The following is a 19,008-nucleotide window of genomic DNA, read 5'->3' on the forward strand; positions in this document are numbered from 1 at the left end:
TCTCCATGCATTAAAATTTCGTGTATACTCGCTGTGCTTTGCTCTAGGGCTGAAGGTCTCTTGGACCAGATGTTGCCATTGTTGAATAGGCATAATAGCACCAAACAGTTTGATAGAAGAGAAACATCTCCCCAGTTAGCTTCTGTCAGTATACTAGATGTGTGTAAATTAACTTGTCACATATTTAATCCATAAGAGGCAAGAACTAAACAACAGCAGAATGAGTGGGTGGAAACTCTCCTGATACAGTGCACTCTATCCAGCACCCATGAAGTAGAAGTGGTAAGCCACTTACTTGAGGTGAAAGCAAAAACCAAACCAAACATGGGTGTCTTGTGCCATTTTAATCATGGAACATCCATGCATGGCCCTGGAATTGGCCTAAATATGACTTGTGAAGTTAATGATTAGCCAGTGCTTGTCTGTTCCACAGGGCTATAAGCAGCTCACCTGCAGAGGAGCGTACAGAAAACATGTTCTCTTTGCTCCTTGGGGCTGGGCTGGTGGTTCTGAGTCTAGTGTCTTCTGCTAGGAGCCAGAAGATGGAGCCCCTAAGAGGCTCTGGGGACCAACCACTCTTCCATGGAGCTGATCGCCATGATTTTGCCATCATGGTCCGTCCAGGAGACACCGAATGCTTCTGGCAATTTGCCTACCAAACCGGATTCTTCTACTTCAGCTATGAGGTGCGTGGAGGCCTCTGGCCATACCTTTCATAAAGTCAGGTTTTAGAGGAAACCAAGGTCTGGTTATGCTGGTGTTACCACCTGCTACTCAGGTGGGCCTGCAGTGAGGGCATGTCTGAGTGGGAGTTAGATGAATAACTACCAACGGGAGCTAAAGCATATGGCATGGCCTCTCAGGAAGTGTGTTCAAAGCCAAGTGATAAAAGAGGGTGCTTCTTCAGGGGGGTAATCTTTATTTTGATTTGGGGGTGACAGACTACTGAAATATTAAAACAATATGTATACAACACAAAGTTGAATGAGAAAGTCAAATGAACTTTGGGGCTTTCAAATGAAGTTAGTTATCCAGGTTGGGGACAACATTTGCTTTCCTGTCTGCTAATCCTGGCAAGTAACAAAGCTTCTCTATGTATTCAGACAATCCTAATTCTTTTAGGATGGTACATAGTCAAGTACTTATACCCAGGGAGTAGCCAGCACCACCCAAGGATGCTGAGCTTAATACTGAAGTTAGAAGATACTCCTCTGTTTGTTGGGGGGAGGGGGGTAGAGGAGACAGGGTCTCATACAGGCTAAGGGGCTGATCTCAAACTCAAAATACAGCCAAGGATGACTGTGAATTTACCCTCCTGCCTCAGCCTCCCCAGTACTGAGATTACAGGTATAGTCCAGGAGGCCCTACTTCATGTGATGATGGGGCTCAAACCCAGGGCTTTGTGCATGCTAGGCAAGCACTCTACCAATTGAGCTACATCCCCAGTCCTCCTTTGTTCTTATTTAAAAACCTGTTAATTTAGCCAGCTCTGGTGGCGCACGCCTTTAATCCCAGCACTAGGGAGGCAGAGGCAGGTGGATCTCTGTGTGTTCAAGGCCAGCCTGGTCTACATAGTGAGTTCCAGGCCAGCTGGGGCTACAGGAAGACCCTGTCTCAAAAAGACACACCCAAAAATACACCTTAACTTTCTAATTTTTAAAATTTTTACTTTTTATTTTTTTATTTTTGTTTTTTTGAGATGGTCTCACTATACAGCCCTGGCTGGCCTGAAACTCACTTTTTAAACCAGGCTGGACTCTGCCTGCCTCTGCCTCCCAAGTCCTGGAATTAAAGATGTGTACCATCACACAGATCTTCAATTTATTTTTATGAATATGAGTGTTCTGCCTGCATGTATGTATGCTATGTATGTGCAATGCCCATGGAGGCCAGAAGAAGGTATCAGATTCCCTTGGAACTGGAGTTACAATACCCATGTGGGTGCTGGGAACCAAACCTGGGTCCTCCACAAGAGCAGCAAGTGCTCTTAACTGCTAAGCCATCTCTTAAACCCCTACTTTTTACCTTTTTTTTTTTTTTTTTTTTTTTTTTAGCTTTTTGAGACAGGGTCTCCTGTAGCTCAGCTGTCCTGGAACTCACTATGTAGATCAGGCGCATGTAGGTAGGTGCACCTGTGTTGTACAATGCCCTCAAGAGGTCAAAAGAGGGTGTGAGATCCCCTGGAACTGGAGTTAGTTTATGGATGGTGGGTACTGGGACATGAACCCAGGTCTTCTGCAAGAGTAGCCAGTGCTCTTAATCACTGAGCTATCTCTCCAGCCCCTAATTTTTACTTTTATGAGACAGGGTCTTGCTATGTAGCCCTGGCTGGCCTCAAACTTTACTTCTGTCTCCCAAAGTTCTGGGATTATAGGTGTGTGTTACCACACCTAGCTATAATTTTTCCAATTTTGGTTTACATAGTAATATTGATCTTATTCTACTCCACTGTAACTTAAAATTTACTGTATATTGACTTATCAGAGCTCTTTCTGATCTGTGTATTTGTATTACAACAGTAACTACTATTCAGCTCACTGTGGCTTGAGCTTATTGAGATCCAGCTTGGAGACCACTGTCCATGCAGTGCTTGCTTGCTGTGGGAAATGGACTGCCAAGAAGCAAACACCCAAATCTGGGACAGCACTAGAGTGTTCAACAACCCATCCTCAGCCAGGAGCCCCACAGGCTGAGTGTGCATGTCATCTGATCCGCAGCATCTGTATGGCAGGAGAGGGCTTCTTCCTCAGCAAGGAAGCTGTTAGCGTTTGGGGCTGTGACTGACATATCCATGTGACTCCCGCACAACACCATCACCCTGACAGTTAGAAAGCAGCCTAAGTTCTGAAGTTCCAGAAGGAGGTTGGGTGGTTGGGACCATCAAACTAAGAAGCTGTGCTGCTGACTGTGCTGAGGTATCAATCTCACCACCTGGCTGGCTTCTTAGAGATGCAGTAGGACCTGTTCTCTAACCGTACTCACAGGTTCAGCGGATACTGGGGATGTCACATGACCGCCATGTTGCTGCCACCGCATATAATCCACAGGGATTCCTCATTGACACTTCCCAGGATGTTCGGGGCCAGATTAACTTTGCTGCACAAGAGACAGGTCTGTAATTATTCTCACTGCTGTTATAATCATTGTAAGTTTCTTTGAAATTGAAGAAACAAGTAAACAGAGATGGTAAAACTAGGAAGAAAACCGGGCCTTCAACAAACACCAAAATCAGTGTTTCTGGAGGCCACTGAGCATCAAGTGGCAGTTCAGGGATAGGGTGGCAAGGTGGTCATTGCAAACCCAAGGTCCAGACATTCCATTTTACCTCATTATTTCCAATTGATCAGATTCTGGCAAAGTGACTAAAACAGACAATTTGTAATTCAGAATTTGAATTAATGTAGCTCAGCAAGTTCAAGGCCAGCCTGGGCTATGTGAGACCCTGTGTCAAAACAATTCTATCTAGTACATTTTTCACAGAGTAGCATTTCTTCCCAAGAGCAGAATACTTCAGCCAGTTACTAAAAGCAGATTTAGGAAAGGAAATACATGACTATGTGAGCTGCCCACACTCTGTAACAACTCACTATGGAGAACAGGCTAGCCTCGGCCCCACAGAGATCTACCTGCTTCTACCTTCTGAGTGCTGGGATTAAAGAGGTGTGCCACCATACCTGGCTGGCTCTTTTTTAAAAAATTAGATATTTTATGTGTATGAGTGCTTTTGCCTGCATGTTTGTAAGAGCACCAGTGAGTGCAATGCCCATAGAAGCCAGAAGAGGGCATCAGATCCTATGGGACCTACCTGGTAGAGGGAGAAGACCTACTCCCACTGCTTGTCCTCTGACCCCACACATGCTCATGGCACTCCCACCCATGTACACACATAAGTGAATAAATGTAATTTTTTTAATTAGAAGAAAAGAAACTCCAAACTTTTGGTCACCTGGCACCTAGCAGAACACCTTGTAAGGAATCACTTCTGTAAGGACAGTTTTATTCATAATGCATCAGTTTTTCCTAGTTTCAGGCTCAAGGTATCATCCCTAGTTATAGTATACAAGGAAAAGGCAAACACTATACTTTCAACTTCATAGCTGCCTGTGCTGGCACAGTCTGCAAATTCTAGTACTCAGAAGGCAGAGGCAGGCACATCTCTGTGAGTCTGAGGCCAGCCTAATCTACGCTGCAAGTTCCAAGCTAGCCAGGGCTGCATAGTGAGACCCTGTCTCTCTGTCTCTGTCTCTGTCTCTTTCTGTCTCTCTCTGTCTCTCTCTCTCTCTCTCTCTCTCACACACACACACAAAACAACAAAAAAAGCAGAGGGGAATTACATGTTGAAAAAGAAAAATTTTTTCTACATAGTATAAGCAAAATGTAACTATTAACTATCACTAAGTTGCAAGTAATTTGTGTCCTCTGTGTCAAAAACATTCCTGTATCACTTTCCAGATAAAAAGGTGTTATAGTAGCAATTTTAAAACTAGGGAATAGGGGCTGGAAAGAACAGACTGTTCTTGCAGAAGACCTGGGGTCGAATCCCAGCACCCACATGGCAGCTAACTGTCCAAAACTCCAGTTCCAGGGAATCCGACAGCCTCTTCTGTCCTCCGCGGGCATTGCACGACATGGGTGCACTTACCTACATGCAGGCATAACATTCATACACATAAAATAAAAATAATATTTAAAAAATAAATAGCCAGAGGCTGGGCGTGGTGGCACACCCCTTTAATCCCAGCACTCAGGAGGCAGATCTCTGTGAGTTCAAGGCCAGCCTGGTCTACATAGTGAGTTCCAGGACAGGACAGCTGGGGCTACAACCAAAAAATAAATAAATAAATAGCCAGATGTGGTGGTGCATGCCTGTAGTCCCAGCACTTGGGAGGCAGAGGCAGGCGGATCTCTGCCAGCTGGGGCTACGGAGAAACCATGTGAAAAAGAACCAATAAATAAACAAACAGGCAAACAGCTATCCGTGGGGGACCCTTCTGGCAGGGTAGGAAAGCAGACTTAGTAATGATCTGGGAATTCCTGAAGGTTTCTACCAGCTTTGTCTGAAAAATAAGCAGAATCGCTTCAGCACTGTACAAGTGTACCTCAACTTTGGAGTCTTCTATGAGGGGCCTGAGATGGACCACAAAGAGAAGCAAAGGAGACAAATGAATGACACTCTGGATGCAATTGAGGTAATGGGAAGATTAGTGTTTGTGGGGGACTGTCTTTTGAATGAGGGCTCAAATGGGTAGAAAGCAAATAGCCAAGGGGATCTGCATCCTCTAGTACATTTTCATGATTTGGAGCTCTGCAGATTCTTCCTGTTCTGTACTACCAGCTTGGCAAACTATGGCCAATAGGCCAAATCTGCCCTGCTGCCTGTTTTTACATTCACAAGGTTGTGCAGCCACCCCCAGCACCTAATGCAAAACAAAAAGAAATTCTGTACACATTAGTGACTGACCCTGTCCCCCTAGAACCTCCCAACTCCAGAATCACTATTCTATTTCTATAGACTTTCCTGTTCCACACAGTTCATATAAATGAATCATGCATGTGGCTTCAAGACGGCTTCTTTCACATAGCATGGGTATGTGTGGTCACAGGACAACCTGCAGGGATTGGTTCTTTCCCTCCACCCTTATGGGTCCCAGGGATCAGACTTAGGCCTTCAGGCTCAGCAGGGCAGCAAGTGGCTTTACACAGTGACCTTGTTTTTGTCTTATTTATTGGTCTTTTTGAGACAGGGTCTTCCTGTAGCCCCAGCTGGCCTGGAACTATGTAGATCAGGCTGGCCTTGAACTCAGAGATCCACCTGCCTCTGCCTCCCCAGTGTTGGGATTAAAGGTATGCACCACCACACCAGGCCTTATTTATATTTTGAGTATATTGCCTGTATGTATCTAAGTGTACCTGTGTTGTGCAATACCCACAGAAGTCAAAAGTTGTCAGATTCCCTGGAACTGGAGTCATGGACAGTTGTTAGCTGCCATGTCGGTGCTGGGAATCAAACCTGGGTCCTCTGGAAGAACAGTCAGTGAGCCATTTCTCCAGCAGTCCCTCCCATCACTTTGTCTCCTTGGTATACAAAAGCTCACTGCCTGTTTGTTTTTTTGTTGTTGTTGTTTTTGGTCTTTTAAGACAGAGTCTACCTGTAGCCCCAGCTGGTCTGGAACTACATAAAGGTGTGCGCCACCACGCCTGGTTTAGTGGTTACAAATAAACTGACTTCCAGGTGCAGACAGGCACCATTTTTATCTTCCTCCCCACAGGAGAGCACAAGGAAGGTACAGAACAATGTGTTCCACATGTGGCGCTTTTACAACTTCGCCAGGATGAGGAAAGTGGCTGACTTTTTCCTCCTCCAGTCCAACTACAGCTATGTGAACTGGTGGTCCACGGCTCAGAGCCTTGTTATTGTTCTTTCTGGGATCCTGCAGCTGTATTTCCTGAAGCGTCTATTCAATGTTCCAAACACCACTGACACCAAGAAACCAAGATGCTGAGCTGACAATCGACTTTGTCAAAGCTTTGCCCAAACCAGCTTTGTTACCTGGAGAAAAATCAACTTAAAAGCTTTTGTCTATTGTGCTCATCAATAAAGGCAGAATGGTAATACCAAAAATATAAGAATTTCTGAGGCTGGTTATTCTAAAATATGTATTAAATGCAGGGACTAAGTGGGTTTTATGAGGCAGTGTCTCAAAACAAATTAGAAAACCCTGAAAGAAGAGTTGAAAATAGGGACAAAGTAAAATTTTGGTAGAGTTCCTTTAAAAAATTGTGTGCATGCGGAAGCCAGAGGACAACTTACAGGACTCAGTTCCCTCCTCGTGTAGTTTGGATGCCAGAGATTTAAACTTGTCATCAAGCTTGGCAGTAAGTATCCTTACCCACTGAGCCATCTCTCCCCAGTGCGAGTGCCCTTTTGTAGTTCAAAGTATTTTACTTTTAGAGATGCCCTCTTTGGAAGCTGTCACTTGAAAGGCTAAAGTGGGGGATCACCTCAAGCTAGAAACCAGCCTGGGCTACATAAGTGTTTCAGGTTAGCTTAGGTATAGTGTGATACCCTGTCTCAAAAAAAAAAAAGCAAAACAAGATGTCATCTTTGGAACTAAAATAACCAATAGTATTTTAAGATATCGTTCTGTTTAAATCAGGCAGTTTTCATCAAAATGTGTGGCTGTGAAGCATCTTTATAAAGAATGTTTTAGGCCAGGGATGGTGGCACATACCTCTAATCCCAACAGAGGCAGAGGCAGGGGGATCTCTATGAAATCAAGGTCAGCCTGGTCTACGGAGGGAGTTTCAGGCCAGCTAGAGCTACAAGGAGACCCTATCTCATAAAAAAGACCAAAAAAATTAGTAATTCTAAAAATAATTTTGAGATATGGGAAGGATGAATGAGTTAAATTGAGACAGAGTTTTGCTATGTAGTCCAGACTGTTGTTGAGCTCAGAATCTTCCTAGCCTGTGCTACCATAGCTGGCTGTAAGAAAGCTAAATTATTTCAGGGCCTATGGTTAGTACTTTTTGCCTAGTCCAGTCAAATAAATAAAGGCCTATGAAACAAATGTTTTATGAAATCAAAGTGATGAAAAAACATTTTTTTCATGGGTAACCAAGATAGCTCAGTGGGTAGAATCACTTGCCATGCAGGCTTAATGACTTCCGTTCAACTCCTGGAACCCACTGTGAAAACCGACTTCCTAAAGTTGTCTTCTGACCTCCACCTGCACATGAACTGCGGCACATATATCAAACACATACAAAAAAAGGAAATTAAAAAATTTCAGCCTAGGACCAATCCATCCAAGGGGAAAAAAACCCATAGTCAAATTACACTCTTCAGACTGTTTAATAACAAAAATATGTAACACAACAATATTTCAGTGTGGGCTAGAGATGGCTCAGCAATTAAGAACACTTCCTGCTCTTCCAGAAGACCTGATTTCAGCTCCCAGAACTAACATCTGGAAGCTCACAACTCCCTGTAACTCCAACTGAAAGGAATCCAACACCTTCCTGGCCTCAGTGTGCACACAAACTAAATTTTTAAATATTTTCAGGGCTGGGCATGGAGGCACACACTTTTAATCTCAGCGCTTGGGAGGCAGACACTGGTGGATCTCTGTGAGCTGAGGCCAGTATGGTCTACATAGTGAATTCCAGGCCAGCTGGGGCTACAGGAGACCTTGTCTCAAAAAACAAATTTTTTGATTAGCATTTATCTAACACTTATTGTTAGACACTGTGCTAGATGCTTCATAATCTTAACTTCTAATTCTAAACCCATTCTTAGGTTGATAATTAAAGCTGTCTTTTATTTGGTCTTTTTTGAGACAGAGTCTCCCTGTAGCCCCAGCTGGCCTTGAACTCACAGAGATCCACCTGCCTCTGACTCCCGAGTGCTGGGATTTTTAAAGCTGTCTTTAAAGTTTTGTGGGTTTTTTAAAAAGAAAGAAAATGAAGCAAACGTCTCATGTGAGGCCACACAGCTGAGGTCAAATCCATCCAAGTCTTTCTTAATGTATAGAGAACATTGTTTTTTACATATAATAGTGTAACTATTAATATTATGCAATTATTATTATATAGTGCAACTATATACTATAAAGTTGCAACTATTATTTTAGCTAAATTTCACTGTAAAATCCCAAGCAAGGCCTACTTTTTTCCCCCCTTTTTTTTGAGACAGGGTAGCCACAGATGACCTGGAACATGCTATGTAGACTAGGCTGACCTCAATCTCTGCCTCCTAAGTGCTGGGAGTAAAGGCATGCACCACCATGCCCAGCCTGGGCCTACTATTCTTATAACAGCAATGTCTACCTTCCATGATATTAACAAATCAGAGAAACTCCATTGTGTTCTTATAATGAGTTTGGAAAACAAAGTGCTATCACAGATAACAAAAAAATTCTTGTCCTCAGTTCAACAATTTGAACCTATTACTCAGAACAGTCCTCTGATTCAAACATAAAAATGATTTAGATATAGAATAAAAAATATTTAGTCACACAAAGACTTATAACTCTCTTTTTTCCCTTTTGGATTTTTGAGACAGGGTCTCAGTACCCAGGCTGGACTGGAACTTGTCATGTAGCCCAAGTTGACCTTACACAGGTGATCTTCCTGCCTTTGCCTATGGAGGGCATGAAACCCCCCTACTCAAGCAGTTTCTGTATAGTGAGAATCCAGCTTGCATATATCAGTGAAGGCCATATAGAAGTTTGCAGTGTTGTCCAAATTCAACATGACATCAGCACACACAGGAAACAAAGCCAGGCCCTTCCATGCAGCCGTAAGTCTTTGCAATGACTTCATTTTTAAGTCAGTGTCTCTTCGTGCCGTACGTATTCTCCAATGTCTGCTTGATGAAACACCACTATTGCCATGGGGTCTACTTTCCTGCATTCTTGTGTAGACTTTGCTGCTACCCCAAAACCCTGAGATTCAAAAGAGCAGACAGTAGGTCATTCAGTTATTCAAGAAGCCTACGTTATAGGCTGAGAAAAACAGTAACTTTGATAAATTCAAAGAGTGCTGAAGGAAATGGAGAGGTGGGTCAGTGGTTAAGAGCACTTGCTGCTCTCCCAGAAGACAGAGCTTGGGTCCCAGCACCCATGTTAGGCAGTACCTAACTGTAACTTCAGCTGGGGGGGGGGGGACAGGACCAACAACACCCTCTTCTGGCTCAGCAGGCAACCACAAGCACGTGCAAATACATATATAAAAATATTTAAAAGAAAAATATTTTCAAAGCGTGCCGAGAAGTCTCTGATGTACACAGGCTGAAAATAAATGCTTCTTGAAAAGGACTGAGGTTTTGTAGCATCTCTACTCACCAAAGGAATGTCTGACATGGAGTAAACCACAACACCCTGATACTGAGAAGTGTTTTCAGTGATTCGACCCAGACCAGATTTCAACACATGGTTTCCATACAGGAACGACTGCTCTGCTCCAGGCTTTATCCACACTTTATACTGCAAGAAAACCAAAATCCAAGAAACAAAAAAAACACTCGTTATGGACTGGAGAGGTGGCTCAGCAGATAAGAGTGGACATTGCTCTTGCAGAGAACCTGAGCGTAGTTTCCAGCACCAATGTGGGTGAGGGGGGCCCACAACCACCTGTAACTCCTGCTCCAGGAGAGCCTGATCCCTTGTCTCTGTGGGGATCTGCATTCACATGCACATACCCACATACAAACACATAATTAAAAATAAATCTTTGGGGGGAAAAAAAGCAAGCTAGTTATATCCCTGTAGGTAAATTAGCTGCTGGTTCTATGTTTAAGGGGAGGTGGGGAAACATGTTTCCTTTAAGCTGCTTGTTCCCTGATCAACACTGTCATTAAGTTCTTTCCTCAACTCCACACGCAATGCTTTTTAAAGGACCCCCGGGATCATTCTCATCACAGCCGCTTACATCTGCTTTGTGATCTCCTGCACGCCCAAGCACCAAGACCTGCAAACATCTTGTGAAGGCTCTGTCAGACACTCTATGGAAAAGAACCTTAGATCTAATCTGGCCCTCATTCCTGACTTCATCCCCGGTGGCAAAATGAAAACCTCCCCGACAAACCTTGGCATAGGGAGCAAGGAAATCTAGAGCTGTAATATGCAACCGGAACTTGTGGGTCTTAGTGAATTTTCCAAAACACGTCCCCAGCGACACGAGCTTATCCCCGGAGATGTTGGCGGCCAGCTTCAGGATCATCTCACTGCAGGGTGGACGGAGGGAAGGAGGTTTCGGGTGAAAGTGACTGAGGGGTCGCAGGCCTCCAGCCAGGGCCACCGCCCCTCGACCTCACCTCACCGCACCTCACCTCACATAGTACACCCGGTCGTTGTGCAGCCGGAAGCAGTAAGTGCCGTCCGGCCTGTCCACCAGCAGCTGGAGATTCTCCCCGATGCTGAGGGTAAAGAGAAGAATGGAGGCCGCGTCCCGCGGGCCCGCCCGTGCCCCGCGCTCCCCGCACGCCCCCGCGCCCGCCACCTCGCCGCCCCGCCCCTACTATTTCGCGATCTTCTCAAACATGACACGGGTCTCCTCTTCAGTCAAAGGCCGCATTTTCCCGCTGGCTGGGCTTGCCGGATCCTCGTGGCCAGGCAGCCGGAAACGGAAGTTGGCCGCACCCCGCTCCCTGGCAACCACAGAAGCTTGCCTCTCTAGTCCGATTTTGTTGCTCGGGCTAGCGCCACCTACCTCAATGGACTTCCGGGGAAAGAAAGCTGGCCTCTGTGAGAAACCATAGAGACAGGAAGTGAGTCCCCGCTGCTTCCGGTCCCAGGCGTGTAGCCAGCGCCGTCGCGGGTCTGGAGGGGAGGTGACGCTGCTGCGAGGAAGATGGCGGGTGGGGTCACTGTCGCGGCCTCAGCCACGGCCACAGCTACGGCGGCGGCGCTTGGGGAGGTGGAAGATGAAGGGCTGCTGGCGTCGCTGTTCCGGGACCGCTTCCCTGAGGCCCAGTGGCGCGAGCGGCCCGATGTGGGCCGCTATCTCCGGGAGCTGAGCGGCTCGGGGCTGGACCGGCTGCGACGCGAGCCCGAGCGCTTGGCGGAAGAGCGGGCCCAGCTGCTGCAGCAGACGCGAGACCTGGCCTTCGCCAATTACAAGACGTTCATCCGCGGCGCCGAGTGCACCGAGCGCATCCACCGTCTCTTTGGCGACGTGGAGACGTCCCTTGGTCATCTACTCGACCGCTTGCCCAGCTTTCAGCAGAGCTGCAGGTGCGGCTGGCCTCAGTCAGGGTCACAGCCCTAGACTAAGTACCGAGTACCAGTACTGAGTCCCAGGCCAGCCTGGGTGACACGAGACCCAGTCTCAAAACAAATGGACAAAAATCCACATAAAGCATTTATCATTGGATCTGTCATAGTTAATACTATAAATGTCAGCTTAGTATATGGGCATATTTCTAATTATGGATATTTCAGCAGTTTGGGCTGAAGGCCATCTGCTCCAAAACTTCCACTGAAAGGAAGCTGATAAGGAAATCCTATTTGGGGTATCGTAGGCTATCAAAAAGCATTCCTTTTTGAGACGTACTACCTTTCTATCTCCTCAGTCTAATAGCCTTAGTCCAGCCTTACATGTCTCAAATTTTAATTTTTTTTCTTGGTCTTTTTGAGACAGGGTCTCCCTGTATCAGATTTAATTTTTCTTTGAGTATCTGACAGCAGCTTTTGAACTCTCCAGTCCCTCCAAAAGATAGCAAACTTCACAGAACTAGCTTCCGGTATTACTATAGAGAAGAAATGGAGACAGAATAGTGAGAAGTGAGGTTACACAGCAGCATAGAGAGCAGAACCTGAGTGCCTAAGGGCAGGCTTGTAGCTTGTCTACTGGGTAGTTCTCTGTTAGGAAAATAGTAGCTTTACTAAGTTTTTAAAAAGATTTTATGTAGCTGGGCGTGGTAGCACATGCCTTTAGTCCCAGCACTCGGGAGGCAGAGGCAGGCAGATCTCTGTGAGTTCAAGGCCAGCCTGGTCTCCATAGTGAGTTCCAGGACAGCTGGGGCTACAGGGAGATCCTGTCTCAGAAAGGAAGAAAAAAAAAAGATTTTATGTGTATGAGTTTTGCCTGATTGATGGCTGTGGGGGCCAGAAGAAGGCAAATGTTGGATCCCCTGGAACTGGAGTAAAGGAAGGGTATTAGCAGCCATATGAGTGCTGGGAACCGAACCCAGGTCCTCTGTAAGAGCAGTAAGTACATTTAACCACTGAGTATCTGTTATGAAGGGGCTATTTTACTCTGGTGGTGGTTTTCTTTTGGAGAGGTCTCACTATGTAGCCCTAATCGGCCTGGAACTCACTATGTAGACCAGGCTGGCTTGGAACTCACAGAGAGTGACTCAGTCTCTCAAGTGCTGGGAGTACATGTGTGCACATTTTCTGGCACACACTGCCTCGGTCCCCATTAAATACACAGGTTATCTTATCTAGCACTCACACCTTTATGAAGTGAGTCCTCTTGCTATTTGGCCAATGAGGAAACAGCTCAGAGTGGCCAAGTACCTTCCCACAAACAACTTAGTCCCTTTTTATGAGACCTACAGCAAGTCAATCCAAAATGTGTCTGTGTAATTGATTCAGATTTATGAGCCATTTCTTAAATAACAGTTATTTGTTAAGGGAAGGTGTGTACATGTGGCAGTCAAAGGACAACTTGCAGGAGTCAGTCCTCTCCTTCACCAGGTAGGATTCAGGATCAACCCAGGTAAGCAGCCTTGTTAGCAACACTGACAGTCTATCTGCTGAACTATCACTTACACATTTACCACTATCTGAAATATTCCTTGTCAATTATCAGACACATACCAGAATGTAAATGCCATGAGAGCTTATATCTTTACCTGCCAACCTGCTATCTCGCCAGCCCCATAGAAACCATTTATCAAGCTGGGTGTGGTGATGTGTGCCTTGAATCCCTGCACTTGGGAGGCAGAGGCAGGTGAATCTCTGTGAATTCAATTCCAGTCTGGTCTACATAGTGAGTTCCCTGTCAGCTGGGGCTACAGGAAGACCTGTTTCAAAAGAAAGAAAAAAACCCAACATTTATTGATGGTGTGATCTTGGACAAGTTGCTTAACTGTCTTGGATTAAAAGTTTCCTCCAAGTGTAATAGAACTTACATTACAGGTTTGGTATGAGGATTAAATAAACTAGGGAAGCCAGCCCAGTGCTCAATAAGTGTTGGTAACTACCTGCAGTGCAGAACAGTGAGGGACCTTTGTTTTCCTGATTGGTTTTAGGAACTTTGTGAAGGAAGCTGAGGAGATCAGCTCCAACCGCCAGATGAACACCCTGACCCTAAACCGGCACACAGAAATCCTGGAGATTTTGGAGATTCCCCAGCTTATGGACACTTGTGTCCGGAACAGCTATTATGAAGAGGCCCTGGAGCTTGCAGCCTATGTACGCCGACTGGAAAGGAAATACTCATCCATCCCTGTCATCCAGGTAACCAACTTGCCCAGAGAGCCCTCATGCTGATGTTCTTGTAATCATTAATTCTATGGTTGTGACTAAACCTTTAGAGAGAAACCTTGGCAGGTTTCACCTCAGTTTCTGCCAAGCCAACAGGGCCTGAACAGAAGACATCTGCTCATTCATTGACCCATTTACTCAAAGGTTCACATTAATCATGTATCAGACACTGATCCGGGAATACTATTCAAACAAAGCAGTCAAGGCCACGGCTCTCAAGAAGTTTACACTTTAGTGGATGTCTGATAATTGAGAAATAACATTTCAGTTAGTGGTTAAGTGTCTGAAGACAATAAGCCAGAGAAAGCTAGGTGTGTGGGATATGCCTGTGATCTCAGCACTTGGAGGTGGAGATAGGATCAGTCAGAAGTTCAAGGCCATCCTCAGCTACATAATTGAGTCCAGCTTCTTTCAGCCACATGAGACTTTGTATGGGGGGGGGCGCAGGGGAAGCAGGGTATGGTGGTGGACTTTTAATCCCAGCACTTGGGAAGCAGAGGCAGGTAGATCTCTGAGTTCAGGGCTAGCCTGGTCTACATAGTGAGTTCCAGGTCAGCTGGGGCTATAGGGAGAGCATGTCTCAAAAAGACAAAAAAAAAAAAAAACCCCAACCAAACAAAAACCCCAGTGAATAGAGTAGTGGGATAGTAAGAGCTGTTTGGGGTAGAGTAACTGGGAAGAGTGTTTCCTGAGAGGCAGGTCTCCAGGTGAAACCTAGATGAGAAGGAACCAGTACATGACACTCTGCAGACAGCAAATAGGAAAGTAGGAGGGGTAAATCAGGGTAAGGTGGGAAGAAAGTGTCAGGAATCTAAAAGCAGCCATTGTTACTGGACTGCAAGGAGCAATGGTAGAGCATTAGGGAGCAGGTGAAGCTGGATAATGGGGCAGGGCCTGGAGATCAGGGTGACTAGTTGAAAGTCACTGACTACAATGGGAAAACCTAGGGGGATTTTAAGCAAGATAGTTATGCAAACAGATCTTTGTTGGTAACCTACAGGTGTCAGCTTTAGAAATCCACTTATGTGTCAGGAAAGCTATAGGAATGTTGGTCTCCAATACTCAGGTTAGCAGAATGCATTCCAGAGTATTTTTCCCAGTGTGTTTTGACTCACTGTCTGTATTGTCAGAGCATTGTTAATGAAGTGCGTCAGTCCATGCAGCTGATGCTGAGCCAGCTGATCCAGCAACTGAGGACCAACATCCAGCTCCCAGCTTGCCTACGTGTCATTGGCTACCTTCGGCGCATGGATGTCTTCACTGAGGCTGAGCTGAGGGTGAAGTTTCTTCAGGCCCGAGATGCTTGGCTCCGCTCTATCTTGACTTCCATTCCTAATGATGATCCTTATTTCCATATCACAAAAACCATTGAGGCCTGCCGGGTCCACCTCTTTGATATCATCACCCAATACCGTGCCATCTTCTCCGATGAGGACCCCCTGCTGCCACCTGCCATGGGCAAGCACACTGTGAATGAGGGAGCCATCTTCCATGGCTGGGTGCTGCAGAAAGTCTCACAGTTCCTGCAAGTGCTAGAGACTGACCTTTACCGGGGGATAGGTGGCCGCCTAGACTCTCTGCTGGGCCAGTGTATGTACTTTGGGCTGTCCTTCAGCCGGGTGGGGGCTGATTTCCGGGGCCAGTTGGCTCCTGTGTTCCAGAGGGTGGCCATCAACACTTTCCAGAAAGCAGTTCAGGAAGCAGTGGAAAAATTCCAGGATGAGATGACCTGCTACACCCTCATCTCAACCTCAGCCATCCTGGGCAGCAGTCACATGCCTGCTGCTGTGCCAGCTACTCAGCCAGGAACACTTCAGCCACCGATGGTGCTTTTAGACTTCCCACCCCTTGCCTGCTTCCTCAACAATATTTTGGTTGCCTTCAATGACCTGCGCCTCTGCTGCCCCGTGGCCCTGGCGCAGGATGTGACTGGGACTTTGGAGGCTGCCCTCACCAAGGTGGGTAGCATTCTACTACCCCCGGGTGTCTTCAGTAACAGCAGCCAGAGCTTTGTAATAAGCCAGACCATATGACCATCATGCCTGCTGACTTGGAGAACTTAGTGTGACCTGAAAGGTTTTTGTAGTTGAACAACTCAATTAACATTACCCCTTTAAGGGGATGATCCTAGAATGATCTATGAAGTAGGTCACCTGTGGTAATCAGTCAGCAATAAGTTGGTTTCTATTGCTTGATAATGAATTCCCACAAACTTAGCAGCTTAAAACAGTAGTTATCATCCAGCTTCCATGGGCCAGGAATCCAGGTACATTGTCCTTGGGTTCTCTGCTCAGGGTCTCATAGGGTTGTGTTCAAGGTGTCAGTTAGGCCTTCATGTAATCTGGAGCTTCACAAGCTCATTCCAGTTGATAGCTTTCATTCCCTGCCATTGGAGAAGTTGCAGAACTGGGGTCCTCTGCTCCTAAGGACCTCCGCTGCCACAAGAAGCTCACAACATGGTTGTTTCTTTTTGAAGGCTCTCAGGAGAGCAACCTCTATAATTCCATGACACTCCTCCACTAGAACTCAAAACTATGTTAGTATAGGCTGAAGAAATGATTCCTCTTGTAGAGGACCCAGGGGTTCTGTTGCCAGCACCCATGTATTGGCTAACAACCATCTGTCACTCCAGGGGTCTGATGCCCTCTTCTGGCCTCTGCAGGTTTGCATGCATGTGCTGTGCTTACAAACATGTGGGCAAAATACTCATACACATGAAATTTAAAACCGCGGGGAAAAAAACAAAACTGTGCCAGCACAAAGCAGATTGGGTCATAAACCAATGAAGCAACAAAATTCTAACTATTGACTACAGTTCTGAGTTTGAACAAGATAGCAGTGAAATGTACTCTTTGAAATGTACTGTTTGGAATGACTTTCTTCATGAAGACAAGGACTGCACATTTGTGCTGTTTTACATGCTGTAAACTATGTTGATGGCCTGGTGACCTGGCATTCTTGTCTTGTAGCTAACCAAAATAATCCTGGCCTTCCATCGTGCGGAAGAGGCTGCCTTCAGCAGTGGAGAACAGGAGCTCTTTGTCCAGTTCTGCACTGCCTTCCTGGAAGACCTCGTTCCTTATTTGAATCGCTGTCTTCAAGTCCTTTTTCCACCAGCTCAGATAGCCCAGACCTTAGGTAAGTGAAAGAAGAAACATTTGCTGGTGTTTTTGAGATAAGGTCTCACTGTGTGTCCCTGTCTGGCTTGGAACTTGGCATGTAGACCAGGCTGGCCTTGAACTCAAGAGCTCTGCCTGCCTTTGCCTCCAGAGTTCTGGGTTAAAGGCATGTGCAACTACACCTGGCCCTGTGTATATGTATGTGTATGTATACACATATATACATATGTGTGTGTATATATACATACATACACACACACACACACACACACACACACACACACACTCATATAGCCCAGGCTGACCTTGAACTCAGTAGGTGTTGAGGCTGGCCTTAAACTCCTCTTCATCCCCCTTCTACTGCCTAAGGACTAGAATTACAGGCATGAACTACCTTCCTATCTTAAGAGAAAGGAGGGTTTTTTTTTTAGTTTTTAAAATAGATTTTATTTTATGTGCATGTACATTCCCCATGCATTATGTGTATGCACCATGTGTGTAGTGCCCATGGAGGAGTGTTGAATCCCCTGAAATTGGAGTTACAGATAGTTATAAGCTGTTGTGTAGGTGCTGGGAGCTGGACTCAGGTCCTCTACAGGAGTAATGAGTACTATTGACCACTGAGCCATCTCTCTAGCCTGACAAAGGAATTTTAAATTGTCTTACAGATGTTTAATTCACATAAGTAAATAACTCATGCATTTGTGGAAGTCAGTGTTTTTCAGTAAATATGTAGCTGTTACAAGCATCTGATTTTAGAACATTTCTGTACCCTTAAGATCCCTCTTTTGGGGGACTAGAGACAGTAACTCCATTTCTCCAGTTCCAAGGGATCTGAAGCCTCCTTCTGACTTCTGAGGGCATTGCACCACATGGGTGCACTTACACACATGCAGTCAATACATTCATACACATAAAAAAAATTTTTTTTTAAAGATCCCTCTTTGGTAGGCTTCCCTCACTTGACCCTGACAAATTATTTTGAGTTGCTGTAAATCTGCCATTTCTGAACATTTTCTAGATACAGAATCATGGTGCATAGTGGCATGCACCTTTAATCTGAGCACTTGGGAGGCACAGGCAGGCAGATCTCTTGAGTTCAAGGCCAGTCTTCCCCACAGAGTGAGTTCCAGACCAGCCAAGGCTAGGTAGAGGTTGTCAAAAAAAAGAAAAGAAAGAATCGTACACTGTTTTATCTAGGGAAATGGAAAAAGCCAGTTACAGAAGAACCTGCCTGTATATGAAATTTGAGAAGTGTTGTTTTGTGTTTTGAGACAGTCTCACTGCCTCTACCTAGAGATCACTTGCCTCTACCTCCTGATTGCTGTCATTAAAGACATGGTGCATCATGCCCAGCCTCAGAGAAGTGTTTTTTGTCATTTCTTTCTGCTTTTAAACCATCTCCTACCTGGTGTGGCGGCACATGCCTTTAGTCCCAGCACTGGGGAGGCAGAGGCAGGTGGGTCTCTGTGAGTTCAAGGCCAGCCTGGTCTATAAAGAGAGTTCCAGGCCAGCTGGGCCTCAGGAAGACCCTGTCTCAAAAAGGCCCAAAAAAAGCCTGTAACCTAGGCTGGTCTTATGTATTGGAGGATGACCATGAACTCCTGATTCTCCCACTTCAATCTCCCAAGTACTAGGATTACATGTGTATGCCAGTGGGCTTGGCTAAGAAGTGTTTTTTTGGTTTTTTTGTTTGTTTGTTTGTTTGTTTTTGGTTTTTGGTCTTTCTGATACAGGGTCTCCCTGTAGTGGGGCTGGCCTAGAACTCACTATGTAGATTAGGCTGGCCTTGAACTCACAGAGATCCACCTGCCTCTGCCTCCCAGAGTGCTGGGACTAAAGGCATGAGTCACCATGCCTGGCCTAAAAAATGGTTTTAAAAGTATTTTTCCCAA

The 19,008-nt window shown here is 45.6% G+C and overlaps 3 protein-coding genes across 3 annotated transcripts in view; 2 read left to right on the forward strand and 1 right to left on the reverse strand.

Moving 5' to 3' along the window:
- The first annotated feature begins 313 nt into the window (after positions 1–313).
- On the forward strand, positions 314–8,280 carry Tmed6 (transmembrane p24 trafficking protein 6). The gene is made up of 4 exons (XM_008833826.3): positions 314–686; positions 2,985–3,111; positions 5,041–5,189; positions 6,270–8,280. The coding sequence occupies exons 1-4, from the start codon at positions 474–476 to the stop codon at positions 6,501–6,503; spliced, it is 723 nt and encodes a 240-aa protein (XP_008832048.1). The 5' UTR covers positions 314–473; the 3' UTR covers positions 6,504–8,280.
- A 778-nt stretch (positions 8,281–9,058) lies between these two features.
- Nip7 (nucleolar pre-rRNA processing protein NIP7) lies at positions 9,059–11,142 on the reverse strand. Its single transcript, XM_008833836.3, has 5 exons — positions 11,021–11,142; positions 10,832–10,918; positions 10,588–10,726; positions 9,846–9,986; positions 9,059–9,446 (listed from the first exon to the last, which is right to left on the reverse strand). Exons 1-5 carry the CDS (start codon positions 11,074–11,076, stop codon positions 9,327–9,329), a joined length of 543 nt encoding a protein of 180 aa, XP_008832058.1. The 5' UTR covers positions 11,077–11,142; the 3' UTR covers positions 9,059–9,326.
- Positions 11,143–11,290: 148 nt separating this feature from the next.
- The window catches only part of Cog8 (component of oligomeric golgi complex 8), a 9,171-nt gene continuing 1,453 nt past the window's right edge, over positions 11,291–19,008 (forward strand). The window contains exons 1-4 of the mRNA XM_008833838.3: positions 11,291–11,735; positions 13,760–13,967; positions 15,125–15,952; positions 16,964–17,132. Of these exons, the coding sequence (XP_008832060.1) occupies positions 11,353–11,735; positions 13,760–13,967; positions 15,125–15,952; positions 16,964–17,132 (1,588 nt within the window). The 5' untranslated portion in view covers positions 11,291–11,352. The remainder of the gene's footprint in view (positions 11,736–13,759; positions 13,968–15,124; positions 15,953–16,963; positions 17,133–19,008) is intronic.

The sequence above is a fragment of the Nannospalax galili genome, unplaced genomic scaffold (genome assembly GCF_000622305.1).
Source record: "Nannospalax galili isolate Female #2095 unplaced genomic scaffold, S.galili_v1.0 scaffold410, whole genome shotgun sequence".
In the NCBI taxonomy this organism is placed as follows: Eukaryota; Metazoa; Chordata; class Mammalia; order Rodentia; family Spalacidae; genus Nannospalax; species Nannospalax galili.

What these genes read in the sequence shown, in the direction of transcription:
- Tmed6 (XM_008833826.3), top strand. Translation starts at nt 474, where the DNA reads ATGTTCTCTTTGCTCCTTGGGGCTGGGCTGGTGGTTCTGAGTCTAGTG. An exon ending in TCTTCTACTTCAGCTATGAG is followed by an intron (nt 687 to 2,984) that starts GTGCGTGGAGGC and finishes CCGTACTCACAG; the next exon opens with GTTCAGCGGATACTGGGGAT. An exon ending in ACACTCTGGATGCAATTGAG is followed by an intron (nt 5,190 to 6,269) that starts GTAATGGGAAGA and finishes TCCTCCCCACAG; the next exon opens with GAGAGCACAAGGAAGGTACA.
- Nip7 (XM_008833836.3), bottom strand. Translation starts at nt 11,076, where the DNA reads ATGCGGCCTTTGACTGAAGAGGAGACCCGTGTCATGTTTGAGAAGATC. An exon ending in GACCGGGTGTACTATGTGAG is followed by an intron (nt 10,727 to 10,831) that starts GTGAGGTGCGGT and finishes TCCACCCTGCAG; the next exon opens with TGAGATGATCCTGAAGCTGG. An exon ending in TCCTTGCTCCCTATGCCAAG is followed by an intron (nt 9,987 to 10,587) that starts GTTTGTCGGGGA and finishes GTTTTCTTGCAG; the next exon opens with TATAAAGTGTGGATAAAGCC.